At 42.3% G+C, this 15,582-nt stretch overlaps 1 protein-coding gene across 1 annotated transcript; it reads right to left on the minus strand.

Annotated features, from left to right (window-relative positions):
• Positions 1-2,979: 2,979 nt before the first annotated feature.
• LOC128733425 (kelch-like protein diablo) lies at positions 2,980-14,083 on the minus strand. Its single transcript, XM_053826998.1, has 5 exons — positions 13,669-14,083; positions 13,121-13,218; positions 11,540-13,052; positions 4,505-4,692; positions 2,980-4,222 (listed from the first exon to the last, which is right to left on the minus strand). The coding sequence occupies exons 2-5, from the start codon at positions 13,162-13,164 to the stop codon at positions 4,198-4,200; spliced, it is 1,770 nt and encodes a 589-aa protein (XP_053682973.1). The 5' UTR covers positions 13,165-13,218; positions 13,669-14,083; the 3' UTR covers positions 2,980-4,197.
• Positions 14,084-15,582: the final 1,499 nt, after the last annotated feature.

The raw sequence follows: 15,582 nt of genomic DNA on the forward strand, positions 1-15,582 counted from the left end.
GGGATTGAGATAGGAAATTGAAGCGAAATATGTTGGAATGATCCCGGGCAATCTGTAGAAACGAATTTGGTGAATTTCACATAGTTCTGCATAAATAGTATGAGCGCCAAAGCGCAAGTGGATACAGTTTATACTGATTTGAAGGCCGCTTTTAATACCGTTAATCATACTATTCTTTTAAGCAAGTTGGAGAAACTTGGGTGTACCCCAAGATTGTGCAGATGGTTGGAAACTTACCTTACGGATAGGCAACTCTTCGTACAACTTGGCAACTGCCGGCCTGCCGCGTTTACAAATGGTTCTGGTGTGCCACAGGGTAGCAATTTGGGACCATTGCTATTCTGTATCTACATAAATGATGCAGCGTTACTACTCAATGAAGATGGAAGGCTTTTCTTCGCTGATGATCTGAAGATCTATCTTGAAGTCAGAAGAATCGAGGACTGCAGAATGTTGCAGAAGCTTCTGGACATGTTAAGTGACTGGTGCGTAAGGAATCAATTGTTATTGAGTGTGGAGAAATGTTGCGTCATCAGTTTCCATCGCACTAGAAGCGCAATAGAGTTCGATTACGAAATTTCCGGATCAAAATTGAATAGGGTAGAACAGGTGAAGGACCTTGGAGTATTACTTGACGAGAAACTCACCATGAAGTCCCACATTTCTGCCATCGTTGACAAGTCCAATCGTAGTCTTGGGTTCATATTTAAGATTGCTGGTGAATTCAATGACCCGATCTGCTTCAAAGCTCTCTATTGCTCTATTGTACGGTCAACGCTGGAATTTGCGAGCATCGTTTGGAACCCGCACGAGTTTGTCTGGTCCGCCAGACTGGAAAACGTACAGCGAAAATTTGTGCGACATGCACTTCGTCACCTTCCGTGGAGAGATCAGCAAAACTTAACACCGTACGAAGACCGCTGTCGTCTGTTGGGTTTAAGCACGCTAAGTCGACGTAGAGAGGTTTCGCAATCGTTGTTTGGCTGCAAGCTTTTAACTGGCGAATATGATGCACCGGACATCCTATCGCAAATCGGACTCTACGCACCTTCAAGAGTCTTACGACCCAGAATGATTCTACAGGAAGACTCCTATTCAACGCAATATGCTGCCAACTCTCCCATCGCTTCCATGATCAGACAATTCAACTGCTTTGCTGACCTTTTTATTTTTGACGAATTATCACGCATTTACCGCTAACGTATTCGTGCACTTGACAATGTAAATACTAACAATTAAGTAACTTTTAAGTATTCATTTAGACCCAAATTGTCCTATGAATTATACGAATAAATTATAAATTATAAATAATAGCATAAACCGATGACATCAGAGACTCTGGAACAACTAGGCCAACTGCTGTTTCCTTGAGTGGACAAGGCTAAAATACTCAGCAGGTTGCTATGCATTTCCTTGCAGCATGAAAGATTTCGACACTTCACAACTTACCTCATCAATTTAATAATTTTTGTAACAAATAACATAAGTTGCTATTAAAAATGTGACTTTTCCATAATTTTTTCGTGTGTGAAAATCTTACGTAAGAAATGATTAGGCCCCCCTCCCCCCCAAATAAGATTTTGTAAGATTTCGCGGAACCCCCCCTCCCCCCATAATGCCTTACGTAATTAGTGCACGGCCCCTTAATTTCAATTTTGCTTCCTTCTGTAATATCGCAATTGAGATGCTCATCGAAGAACTGCTTCCACTAGTCGATCACTTTACGCTTGTCCGTAATAAGGTTTCCCTCTACGCCCCTAAACATATCAGGCTTCGATGTGTATTCCTTAGGAGATTATCATAAAAACACTTCAACACTTCACGATTTCTTTCCTCCTTCTAGTGCTTTTCCTCATTAGAATCGTTGTTAACTCCTTCCGTGCTCGATTGTACTAGGCCAAACGCACCATCGTGGCAACGTAATGTCTTCGAGAGTCAGAGTACTTCTCAGGAGAAGGAGGAACGGCTTTGTCGCAAATGATGTATCGATGGGTTTGAACCTGGTCCCCGCAATAGGCGAAGTGGTCGAAGCCATCAAGCAGCTCAAGAACATTCGTGGAAAGTTATTAAGTCGGTTTTGCGGACGGGCGATCGACAACGAACCAAATCTTAGATCCCTCAAAAGTGTCCCAAATACCATCCTACGCCCCACGTATTCACAGATTTCAAGGCCTCATATGATATTATCGACCGTGAAGAGCTAAGGAAAATTATGGACGAAAACGGTTTTCTCGGGAAACTAGCCAGACTGATTAAGGTCACGATGGGTGGTGCGCGGTGCTGTGTGATGATATCAAGCGCGTTATCAAGCCCGTTTGTTTCCAGTCCGTTGCCCGTTCCAGTCTCCTGTTCAACAGTGCGCCTTTCAAGTGCCGACCTTATTCCAACCCATTTTTTATTGCCGTTTGTCAAATTAAACAACCAGTTTTCGGGTGTAATTTGTTAATACACTTATTATGTTTACCTACTGTCATATTCGTATTCCCACTTGCCCCGGGGTACCTTATAGCAAATATAAATGCAATGCGGGTTATACAGCAAACACCCGAGCGATATCACAATAAATCATCGATACTGGTCGCAGTGATGAGTCCATCCAGGAAAAAAATGGGCAGAACATCTCGTTCGAAACAAGTCGAACGAAATAAAAGATTCGTTCGAAATACAGAATATAGGGGTGTTAATTCGCACTTTAGCGGGGCAAACGGAAACTATTTTCCCGCTGAAGTTTTTTTGCAAGAAGTAATTAAAATCAATAAGTAATGGCACTCTTTTAGTGTAATTCATGTCAAAAATGGTTCTCACCTAGGGGCTGTTATCCGAGGCTACATTTCAAAGGGTGGCCACTGAAGATATTTCAAATAGAAAAAAATCCTATGCCAAACGTCTTGCCAATACTACACATTGCCTACGGGCTATTCTTTCAAATTCTGACAATGCATATAAATTGATCCTAACACTGCTTTCTATTATCTACAATTTTTTATTCAACAACTTCCTTTCTTTAGTAATAATTTATACTCAATATATATTTTTTCAGCTTGTATAAGAGGAAAATAATAATAAAAAAGCTGAAAGTAACATCCCTTACCAGCTTCGAATTTTAGGTGCTACTCGCAGGCGTAATAAGAGTGTATACCCCACTGATCGGCGGCTCGATTGTTTCCTACTTTGCTTTAGAAAACCGCCCGAGCTTAACTTTGAAACTGAACCTGTCTGACCAGTCTGACAGCCAGAACGGATTGTCCAGAAAGAATATCTCCGATTACAAGGAGAAACATTACTCGAATAAAATAAGCGATCACCGTTTCTTACTAGCTAACATTTTTTTTAGTTTGAATCACCATCGATTCTTTCATTATCTTAACATTAATCACAATGAGAATTGTTTAATCTAGAGGGATTTATCTTCAAATCTTTCGTTTTCAACTGTTTTCGTTAACGATAGTAATTTCTCTAGGCGTTAAAAGTCGACAAAAATGTTATAAAACATTAAAAAAAACATACGTGTTGCATTATAAGGTGAGATGAGATCGAAACAAAAAAAAACAAAAGTGATTATCATATGTGTTAACACCCACAGTGCATGATCTGTGAAACAAAAACACACCGATTTAGCACAGCAACACAATTTGCACAGCGCGTAATTTGAAAATTATTTCGGAACGAAAATGGAATACACGGGCGATGATTTATATGGAGTAACTTGCGGCTTGAAACGTGTTTAATAAGCTGATTTCGAGCATGCAACTCATATGGCTCAGGCCCCTAAGCGTCGATGCGTGATGTGTGGTGCCTAACTGAACTTACTAGCTTAATTAGCGTAAATTGTTCTACCATCTAGCGTGTGCAAGTGCAGTTTTCAGTTTCAATTGTGACTTATGGAGTTTTCTATTATAAACGGATGTTTAGTACTAGAGATAATGTTTTTTTTTAAAGGCTTCGAATCATTCCCGAATATTTTTCACTTGTTCGAATTTTCATTTACCATTGCGAAGCATGAAAGAGCTTTCGTGATGCACGTTTTTAGTGTAATAATTGTGTTTCTTCCCTGAATTGCAGTGAACTCTCCTGACGTTATGAAAAATCCGATTGTAACCAATATTTTGCGCTATTTCACACACACAGCCATTAGCAGGCGTGCGAAAGATTTTGTGAACTGTTTATATGTATGAACTAGTCGAATGTGTATGAATGTTAAACAACAGAATCTTTGCGTATCCTAAAAATGTAAAAAAATATATGAGTTATAAAAACGTGATGGATTTATGAAAAGTGTCGTAGGTTCGTTCGAATAAAACAGATCGATTTATTAGTATCGGTAGTGGTAGTGGAATATTAGCAGCAACAAAAGGTAAAACTGTCTAGCAAAATATTATTCGACATTGCTGGAAAAATTAAAAAAAAAACATGAACAAAAGTTCTCAACAAGCGGCAAATCTTGAGGGAAGGCAAAATAAAAAAAAATACAACAGTAGCAAAAAAAAAAGCAAAGCGTATTTACCACATATAGTTCTCGGTTTGCGGGGCTCTCATGACTCCAACGCCACCCCCAAGTCGTCGATAGTTCATACAACCGCACAGGCGCCACTGGTTCGTTTCCGGATCGTACACTTCGATGGTTTTCAGATAGGCGGTACCGTCGAAGCCGCCCACAGCGTACAGCTGACCGTTCACCACGGCAAGACCGACCTAGCAGGGATGCCCCCAGGAAAAAAATTTTGATTTAATAGTGTTCTTTACTGAATGGGATCATGGAAATAACCTATATTTTATAAACCTGTAGCTTTTACCGACACTTTTTGAGGACACTCGGGTCAATTGTACTAGTTATTGTAATGCTAACAAATACGCATTTCGATTACAGCTCGAGTTCAATTTGAAAAACACAAAACAAATATTCATTTTTTCCTTTCTTTAATTTCAGATAAGACGCTCAACAAAAGAATAGTTTCCAGTGAACGATACCGACTGCTGCACTTCAACTATATTACAAGGATGTTCGTGGCAATAGTAGTATTGTGTTGACCGAAAGCTGATTTAACAACAGTTTTTAGTTATTTTTATTTAACCATCCTCGACTACGTCATACAGATTGCTGCTTTAAAAACTAATTTAGAACTCTTGATGCTGAACACAGTTTTAGACAACGTAACCCCGAAGCAGTCGTCTCCCTAATTAAAACCGCAGTTCTTCTGAATTCCACGAACCCCGGGGAAGGTACGTTCTGGTTTGGGATACCGCAACTGTAGACGGAATATCACTGAACGGTGAGCTATTGTCAGGACCCGATATGCTGCAATCCGTCCCAACAATGATCAATCGTTTTCGAGAATGACGCATTGCTTTCGGCAGCGTTATACAAAAGGTGTATCACCGGATTCGAATCCGATCCAAAGACAAGCCGTCCCAGAGAGAGGTTCCTCTTCCATGCGTTCTTCGCTGACGCGCCAAAGGTGCCCATAATGAACGTCGCTGCCTTCGCGTCTATGCGCTCTCCGTGTTCAGCTCATTTCATAAAGAACCATAGCGCGTCTGAGTTTGCGGAGGATCTTTGTGAAGCTGCGGTAGCAGTAGTAAATAATCACTGCGTACATGCTGACTCTGTGCAGTCAGATGACTAGGGATGTAAAATGCATTCACTCCTGCGGTGGGTTCTACATTAGGAATTGGGTATCAAACTCACCGAAGTTTCTGCAAAACATAGGAAAGTCGGCTCAAAAGCCTGTTCACTTCAATCGAGACAAAGTTACGATGGTCGAACGTGTGCTGGGATTATTTGGGATCGAATTGAAGATATTTTTCGCTTTTCCACAACCGTGCAGGATGAATATCAGCCTGCAATCCTGGGAGGCGAAAGGCCAACGAAGCGTATAGTATTGAGCTGCGTGATGTCAAATTGTCGCAATCAAGGTGTCGCGAAGTTACTTCGGGGATGCCAAGTTCGACAACATCGAAAACCTCCAGCTCCACATCCTGACGGGCGCAAGCAAGGGGGTCTATAGTTGCGTCGCCTCCCTTTGTGTGAGAGTGAACGGTGAGGTAAATGGTGTTCTAGTGGCAAGTCGGGTGGAGATAACTCCCCTGAAACCGACCTCCGTTTCGCGGCTGCAGTTGCAAGCGGTTGTTTTGGGTAGGAGGATGACCACAGTAGTGCGGAAAAGTCATTCGTTCAACATTAGTCGACAATCCTTCTGGACATCGGAGAAATCCTAACCTTTAGTTAGTTTCCGGAGTGTGGCACTGGATCCCCACGAAGTTAAAAGTGGCGAAATGGGCACAGGATCCAGAAATGAGCGCCAGCATTTGGTTCAACATCCCGGAATTCATGGGCACTCCCAGCTGCAGTATTGATATCCAGTTTCTGCCAAAATGTAGAAGAAATGTAAAGGGATTGCCGCTACAGACGATGAGAGTCCAGGACAGGCGGAGGTACTGTTTGTTTATTTGTTTCAATCAGCTATCTGACTTAATAAAATCTTAATAAATGCACGTCAAATTTATAACATTTGAACTTTTTAGTTTCGCCACAATTTTTGCGTTGATTCGTCAAAAAAATCAAATAAGTCCTCTACCATTTCGAAGATCCTGCCGCATGCGGTGATGGGTTCCTGATATCCAAACGATGTGCGGTGGTAAGGGGTTTGTTGCGAGAACGCTGCGACGCCCGAAAGTTCAGTCGTGACAAACGCTTCTGTTGAATCAACATTACCATTAATTAATCTATACCTATAAAAATGGATTTCTGTCTGTGTGTCTGTCCGTATGTTCCTTATAGAGTCGAGAACTACTGAACCTATCGGCGTCAAAATTTGCATGTAGAGGTTTTAGGGGCCGGGGAAGGTTCTTATGATGGTTAGAGACCCCTCCACCCGCTAAGAGGGGGGGGGGGGAGGTATAAGGCCCGTGGTAAGGGGTTGACGATACAATCATGTCTCATGATCATCCGTCGTTTCATCAACTATCGCGGACCTCCTTTGGAGTTTTTCTCTGTCAACGGGACGAATTTCAAGGGAGCGAGCAGAGAGATAGCGACACAGAGGCAGGATTATAGTTTGTAAAAAGCGGTGAATTTAACGTTGGAGACACCAAGCCAGTGGATCCACCCAGAAATGATCCATCAGTGTAAAGCATATTATTGCTGTTGATATTTCCTATCGAAGCGCTAACGTTGACTCGGACCACTACCTAGTGATGGTTAAGATGCGCCCAAGACTCTCCTTTATGAACAACATCGGTACTGACGCCAGCCTCGGTTAGATCTCGCGCGGCAGAAGCAGCCAGACGTAGCAGCAAACTACGCGCATTCACTCGAAGCTCCGCTGCATGTGGCCCGGAATCAGCGGAACGATTGGTTTGACGATGACATGCGCGAGAAAAATAGAATGATCGAATTCGTAGAGTCCATTCTTGTAAATAGTTTCGACACGCCTGAGGACCGCAGCTTAAATAATAACGTTTTGAAGTTTTACTACACATTCTACGAAATATGTAGTCGACATGCTCCCATAACATTATCACGTTACAAGTCAAGTCAAGAACAAAGTATCCCGAATGGTTTGACATGGCACTGATACGTTTGCACAAAGCAAAGAAGAAGAAAGCGTACAACCGATTCAAAAAGCACAATGAAAACGACCATTTGGAATATAAACGACACACCGCCAAGTATATACTGCATACCTTGCAAAGGTTCAAAATAGTATAAAAACTAATGCAAAAAGATTCAGGAAATTTATCAATTTTATATATTTATTTATTCAACATCAACAGACTACAATTGTCCTAATGATGGTTTCTTATACTATTACTAATCACATGGCAAAAGGAAGTGCAGAAGCAAACCGCTTCAAATCAAGCGCCGCTAAGGTTTTCGCTGACTTTTCCAAATCAATATATCCCGCAGAGGGTAATAATGAATATTGTCCTCGCCAGGAAACTACAACGAAGGAATCTATCACTTTCACCGAAGAGGAAATTAAGCGTGGATTGCGTTCACTTGATCCAACCAAGTCATCTGGTCAGGATGGGATGCCTAATAAACTATTAAAAAGTGTTGCAATTCGTTAGTTATTCCGCTGACCAAATTATTTAACTCATCGCTAGCAGCAGGAAACTTTCCCAGTCCATGGACAATCTTACGGCTAACACCAATTCATAAAAAGGGATCTAAATTGAGAGCAGAAAATTATAGGGGGGTGGTTATTTTATCCGCGATCCCGAAACTGTTTGAAGCACTTGTTTATAGTAAGTTATACTCAGTAGTAGAGAATTGGATACTGCCAGCTCAACACGGATTCTTCAAGCGTCGATCAGTGGTTACAAATTTGTGTGAGCTCACCACAAGTCATAGAATGGGTGAAAACGGATTACCAAGTTAATTGCGTGTATACAGACATGACGAAGGACTTCGATCTTGTAGGAATTCAGGAAGTGTTGAGCGCGGTAGCGCATGCTGGCATTGGTGATTCGTTGATGAGGTGGATCCATTTCCATATATATTAGTATAAAAGGTGCATGTTCCGAACCATATACTGTAACGTCAGGGGTACCGCAAGGTAGTCATTTGGGACCACTTCTGTTCTTCATACTAATGAGTGAGCTACCTAACTTAATCAACAATGCTTGTATATTAATTTACGCGGACGATGTGAAGCTTTTTTATCCAGTTAGAAAAAGGGAGGATTGCTTAATGCTCCAAAGTGACCTGCAAGTTTTTTGACAATTCTGTTGTAGATGCAAACTACAAATCAATCACGAAAAATGTTCTACAATAACGTTTACCCGTTGTTCGAGCCCAGTTGTATTCGATTATACCTCAGATGGAAATGTGATAAAGAGGATAAGTAAGGTTAAAGAGGATGATGGATGAGGAAAACGCTGCGCGGGCGGCCAAGATACGCAGGGCCACACGTCAGAACGTGTAAAGACACAAATAGAAGAAGATGCAGCGAAACCAAATCTTTCGGGAGAAAAAGCGCTACCTGGAAGAGCAAGAATATGCAGAGTTGGAGCGGCTGCATCGTTCTCAGGATACGCGAAAGTTCTACCAGAAACTGAACGGATCCCGCAAAGGCTTTGTGCCGCGAGCCGAAATGTGCCGGGATAAGAATGGCAGTATTCTGACGGACGATCGTGAGGTGACCGATACGTGGAAGCAGCACTTCGACGAACACCTGAATGACGTCCAGGCGGAGAACCATGGCGGCGGTGAAAGCGATTTCGACGATGCAACAAACGGGGAAGAGGTGCCAGCCCCAACGATAGGCGAAGTTAAGGAGGCCATCATGCAGGTAAAGAACAAGTCAGCTAAGAAAGATGGCATCGGAGCGGAGCTTATTAAAATGGGACCAGAAAAGCTGGCCGTTTGTATGCACCGGCTAATTATTAGAATTTGGGAAACAGAACAGCTACCGAAGGAGTGGAAAGATGGGTTTATCTGCCCGATCTATAAAAAGGGCGACAAGCTGGACTGTGAGAACTATCGAGCAATCACCGTTCTCAATGCCGCCTATAAAGTGCTGTCCCAAATCATTTTCCGCCGTCTATCACCAATTGCGAATAGATTTGTGGGAACTTATCAAGCCGGCTTCGTCGAAGGTCGATCTACAACGGATCAAATATTTACACTGCGGCAAATCCCCCAAAAGGGCCGTGAATACAGAGTTCCCACACATTATTTGTTCGTTGACTTCAAAACCGTATACGATACCATCGACCGGAAAGAGCTATGGAAAATCATGAACGAGAACAGCTTCCCCAGAAAGCTCATCAAACTAATTAAATCTATGATGAATGGTACACAGTGCTGTATTCGGATTTCGGGTGGATTGTCAAGTTCATTCGAATCACACAGAGGGCTTCGTCAAGGTGAATATGAATATCTTTCATGCCTGCTGTTCGACATAGCGCTACAAGGTGTTATGAGCCGAGCGGATATCAACACACGGGGCGCGATATTCAACAAATCTAGTCCATTCGTCTGCTTTGCCAATGACATGGATATTACCGGCAGAACATCTGTGGCGGTGGCTGAACAGTACACCAGACTAAAGCGCGAAGCAGAAAAGATTGGGTTAAAGGTAAATACGTCTAAAACAAAGTACATGCTGGCCAGCGGAACCGAGGCCGAACGACACCGCTTGGGCAGAAGTATATTGATCGACGGCGATGAGTTTGAGGTAGTCGATGGATTTGTCTACCTTGGCTCACTGGTAACGGCGGACAATGATATCAGCCGTGAGATTCGGAGGCGTATTATCAGCGGAAGTCGTGCTTACTACGGGCTTCACAAGCAATTGCGGTCGAGCAGACTAAGTCCCCGTACAAAGTGCACCCTGTACAAGACGCTTATTAGACCGGTTGTTCTCTACGAGCATGAAACATGGCCAATGCTCGAGGAGGACCTTGGAGTGCAAGGAGTTTTCGAACGACGAATGCTACGAACGATCTTCGGCGGCGTACAGGAGAACGGAGTATGGGGGCGGAAGATGAACCATGAACTCGCACAGCTCTATGGCCAGAAGGTGGCTAAAGCTGGACGGATACGATGAGCAGGGCATGTTGCAAGAATGCCGGACAACTACCCTGCAAAGATGGTGTTCGCCTCAAATCCGGTAGGAACAAGACGACCAAGAGCGCACCGAGCAAGATGGTTAGACCAGGTGGAGCGAGATCTGGCGGAGACTACTCGGTGTCCGAGGAATTGGAGAGCGGTAGCCCTCAACCGAGTTACATGGAAAAACTTTGTTCAACAGGCTTTGTCTTAGGACGGCAAGCCACCTAAGTAAGTAAGTAATAGGAGAACGTCTGCTAATACATCTAAACTCATGGTCTGGGTTGAGTGCATACATCCTAAGGCGATTCGAAAACAACGATAATGTATGCGCTCTAGTTTAATGATGTGGATGTTTGCACTTTTGCAGTGAAGCAAAAACAGAAACAATCATCTTCTAGAACAAATAATATCGTTGTTTTGTAAAGTTTGATGAGTTCTCCGGGATGAGCTCACCACTATGTTTCAGTTACTGTTCCAAGCAAATTGATGCTTTGGAGATATTTCTTAATCAAATACGTTATATGACACTTCCAAATGCATTTGGAATCAAACCAATTTATGTACTAAAACCCAAGAAATCATTTTATCCATCAGTTGAAGTTGTAACTGAGCAGGTTAACGTTCTAGAAAATAGCAATAATTCAATTTTTCCTGCAGAAAACTCAATAGCTAACTGTGAAGCCCAGGTTGACAAATTGATTAAAGAATCTTGCTATGATCTTTGTAGATCGATAGCTGTAGACCCGGAACTACACTGTCCCCTGCAAATTATCTTATTGTACACGGGTTTTTAAGACATCCATCAATTTGTTTTGACACAAAAATTATAAAGTAGAGGACTTAAACACGCGCCCTGAGGAAGACCTATGTATTGAATTCGAGATGTTGATAAATCGCCGTATGAGAAATGCATGTTTTTCGAATAGTAAATTATGTAAAAAATTGTTTTAAATTGGGGAAAGCAACCGATCTAACACTTACCCCACTTCTGCGAGACGTCATCGCAACGATAGGACTCCACGAGTTCGTGTGCGGGTTGTATCGCTCTGCCGAAGACAGCTCCATGCAGTCATCTCGACCGCCAACCGCGTAGATGAAGTTGTTAAACACGGCACAGCCCAAATGTTTCCGCCTGGTCGACATAGGACTAACGGCACACCACTTATTCTGTCGCGGGTCGTACCTCTCAACCGTGTTCAATGGGCACTGGCCATCCGAGCCACCAATTGCGTACAGATATCCTCCCAACACAGCGACGGCTACACCAAGCCGGCGCGTGGTCATCGGTGCTACCTTAGACCACTTATTCTCCTTCGGATCATACCGTTCCACGTGATTCAAACATTGAACTCCGTCCTGACCACCGACGGCATAAAGAAATCCGTCCAGCACCGCTACCCCAACACTCGTTCGGCAACTGGTCGTCGGAGCAACATCGCAGCTCCACTGATTTGTTTGCGGATCGTACCGTTCAATGCTATTCAGATAGCTCTGGCCATCATGTCCACCGACAGCATACAAGAGGTCATTTAGCACAGCAACCCCAACGCCACAACGACGCTTGCTCATCGGAGCGACCATCTTCCAGTCTGCAGTCTCCGGATCAAATCGTTCAACAGAAGCAATTGCGTCTCCAGAGCACCAGCCACCAACAGCGAACAACACTTCACCTCGTCGCGTTGGTTTCCTGGGCCGTGTGCGTGGTCCTTGCATTAAGGGTCGCTCTTGTGGAAGCAACAAGTAATTCTTTGCCTCGTCTACTAAATCACGACATGCTTCATCGGATCGTACGAGCAGATCCGATCCCACTGTGCCAACAAGAAATTTTGGACTAAGCAGCGGCATTCGTACATGCTGCAACACCTGTGCCAAATGTTGTCGCCGTTCAGCAACATTGTATTTCAACCAGGCCATCACTGCATTAAACACTTGCTCTTCGGAACGGACATTCAACTCATCGCTGCAAATGATATCTACCAGCTGGCCGACTGGCAGCAACAAGAACTCTTCGCTTTCCATCACTTCTTGGAAATTGTGCTGCGTAAATTTATCTGCAATCCGAAGCAACTCGCGGCAGGAGTGCGTATCGGCAAAAGCTCGAATGCCCAAACAGTTGGTCGGATCCAGCTGTCGCTTTAAGAATTCACAGCAAATATCTTGAATTTCGGCCAGTTGCAGTAAACAAGCCGCTGGAAGCAATGTCTGGACGTTGGATTCTTCAACAACAATGTGCGAAGTGTAGCAGAAATCGATCAACAGTTCCATTGCATTTTCATCTATATCTCTAATGGTTACTTCAGTCTGACGGGATTCTTCCAACTCGCCGGTGAACATGGCCCGGAAATATGGACTGCATGCTGACAGTATAACCCGATGGGCGAAGATCTTTCGCCCGCTCACGTTTATTACCACGTCGCACAGTTCACGATGCCGACGGAGGACATTCAGTTCGGTTAGCGTTACACGCGGATGTTTTTCCGACGTGTGTGATAGTCTGAAAGTAGACGCAAATTAGCAAAGTTTATCTAGATGACAGATACACTGGAATTTGCACCGACTCACCTCGCTGGAGACGGAGGTCGATCAGAGATCAGAACGTCGCCCATTCTGTTAGCCGCAAGGCGCAGCGGGGCAGAGGCCCAACCCCACACGGTATCTATCTGCGATGAGAAAAACACACAAAAAAACTCTATTATTAGTTTCAAGAATTCATTTAACCGAAACATCAATCATGACCAAGCTGATTAGGGAAGGTAAATGGCCTTCATAAAAGTTCAAGGATGACTTGATTATCAAACAATTTCCTTATTTCTTATTCACATAGGCACAAAAATGTTATTTATACTGAACTCCACAAATATTTTAGAAATTGTTCAGCGAAACAGGCAGAACGATGAACGATGACTCCATTTCGTGAATAAACAATACAAAGCGCAAATCTTGACACGAATAAAATACAGCCAAAATAAAATATTGCTAACGCAACGCGATATTGAGCACGCACCAAAATAACACAAACGGGGCGTAGTGCATCCTGTTTTTCTGCACCCCACCGACCTCACCAGTCACCACACACAAGCCATTTTCGTATTGCCAAACTTGCCACTGACCTTTGTAACTTTTGCTGCAAACCAGGCCCCGTACAAAAGAGCGAAAAAGCCTTTCTGGTTGGGGCTGCGGCACTCGTTTCTGGTGATTCGTTTACTAGTCCTATAAAACTTCCAAATTTTTCGCCGCACAGCAACAGCAGTTTTTACGAGCAAATCAAATCACTGAGACAACGGGATTTTATTTTTGATGAGTGCTGCAGCTAATGGTGGTGGTCTGATTGCTTAGCGAAAAAATGCAATCTGTCCGAAGACCAACAAATGACGCCTTTTATTGCCATTTAACAGCTTCATTTTCGGTGCAATTTGTGGGAAACACACTCGCGAACACTTATCCAAACGAGTATTACAGTTTGGGAGGAATTTTCGCGTGAAAAATGGATTTTTCGCAAAACTAAACCTACGTTGATCAAAACTGCTCTTTTTCAAGATGACTGCGTTTTGTTCGTTTTGGTTTTGCAGTACGAGGCGGCCAGTGATGCCAAAATTTTCATTGTCCTTCATTGTTTTCATTGAATTTCATAAAATATTTTCAATTTTGAGATTTCAAAACTCTACATAAAATCTGTAACTTCTATGCATAACTTTTACATATTTAGTATTGCTAAAATACATATTTTTATTTAAAAATTAGCAGAAGCGTTAAAATTAACAAAATAAGTATATCCATATATTGAAATCTGCATAGATGGCCACACTGATTGCAGATTTCCGTCCAGTGGGTTTATTTGAGTGAGTAAACGTCAAACGATGGATCAGGGTTGCATCCGCAGACCGCAATCAATTTCATTCACGGAGAAAAATGTTTGGTAAAAACAATCATATTTTAAGATCCAAATTTTAAAAACGAAATGTGTATTTGAGAAGTGTTAATTGACATCGGGATTTAATTTAGGTATGTATGGTTATGTTTATAACTGCGAAACCGAAAAATGTAGATCCAGATATAATTATGAAAGTTTTCTACTAATTGTTTAAAATATTTTAAAGCAAAATCATATCAATATTTTATCCTCGCTTTTATCCAAGGTAAGCCTAAATAATGTTCATATCCGTTAGTATTATTTATTATGGTTATTATTAAGTAAATACGTTATTTTCTAACCCAACCACAACATTTGATTGATTCTAAACTGGGAATTTTAATATTTTTTAATCCACTTCAAACGATTTTAGTTTTCCATAATTTTGACAATTTGAAATACAGTATCCCCCCGCTAATCCGACACCCAATAATCCGACGACTCGATAGTCCGGATCTCGCTAATCCGGAAAATTCCGAATTAAAACGTATTGTACTTGACTTCTTTCAATCGAACACTACCTTCGTTTGGCGTATTCGTTAAAGTCAGAATGGCACTCTTTCTTACTAAATGGAAATCGTACATGGTGCTGCTTCTAACTACGTTCACTTTGGTCATGGCTATAATATTTTCATTGCTATTCTCAATAGACTGATGTGCTTGCGCTTATTTCGACACTAACTAAGAATTTTAAAGTATTTTGTTGACGAAATTGAGTATTACAGAGTATAAAACATAGTTATTGCGTACTTACGACAAATATTTTCGAAAATTTCCGGAGTTGTTTACGTATGGATGTAAACAAAACCACATTTCAAACTCACGCTGACGTCAGTTTGACTGTCGGATTATCGAGTCAAAATTCGCTAATCCGGCTATAAATTTGTCGGATTAGCGGGGCGGTACTGTATTGCAAATTGCTTCAAAAACGCGAAATGCAAGAAACTTGCAGACATTTTGCATGCAAAATCCCAGCAGCGAGCCGTCAATTATTCATGTCAATTTATTGGGATTGACACTCGCAATAAGTTGACATGAATATTTGACAGCTCGCTGCTGGCATTTTACTTGTAAACTGTTTTCAAGATTTTTGCATATCGCGTTTTTAATGCAG

This window comes from Sabethes cyaneus, chromosome 2 (genome assembly GCF_943734655.1).
Source record: "Sabethes cyaneus chromosome 2, idSabCyanKW18_F2, whole genome shotgun sequence".
Classification (NCBI taxonomy): domain Eukaryota; kingdom Metazoa; phylum Arthropoda; class Insecta; order Diptera; family Culicidae; genus Sabethes; species Sabethes cyaneus.

What these genes read in the sequence shown, in the direction of transcription:
- LOC128733425 (XM_053826998.1), bottom strand. Translation starts at nt 13,164, where the DNA reads ATGGGCGACGTTCTGATCTCTGATCGACCTCCGTCTCCAGCGAG. An exon ending in CGACCTCCGTCTCCAGCGAG is followed by an intron (nt 13,053 to 13,120) that starts GTGAGTCGGTGC and finishes GTCTACTTTCAG; the next exon opens with ACTATCACACACGTCGGAAA. An exon ending in TGACGTCTCGCAGAAGTGGG is followed by an intron (nt 4,693 to 11,539) that starts GTAAGTGTTAGA and finishes CATCCCTGCTAG; the next exon opens with GTCGGTCTTGCCGTGGTGAA.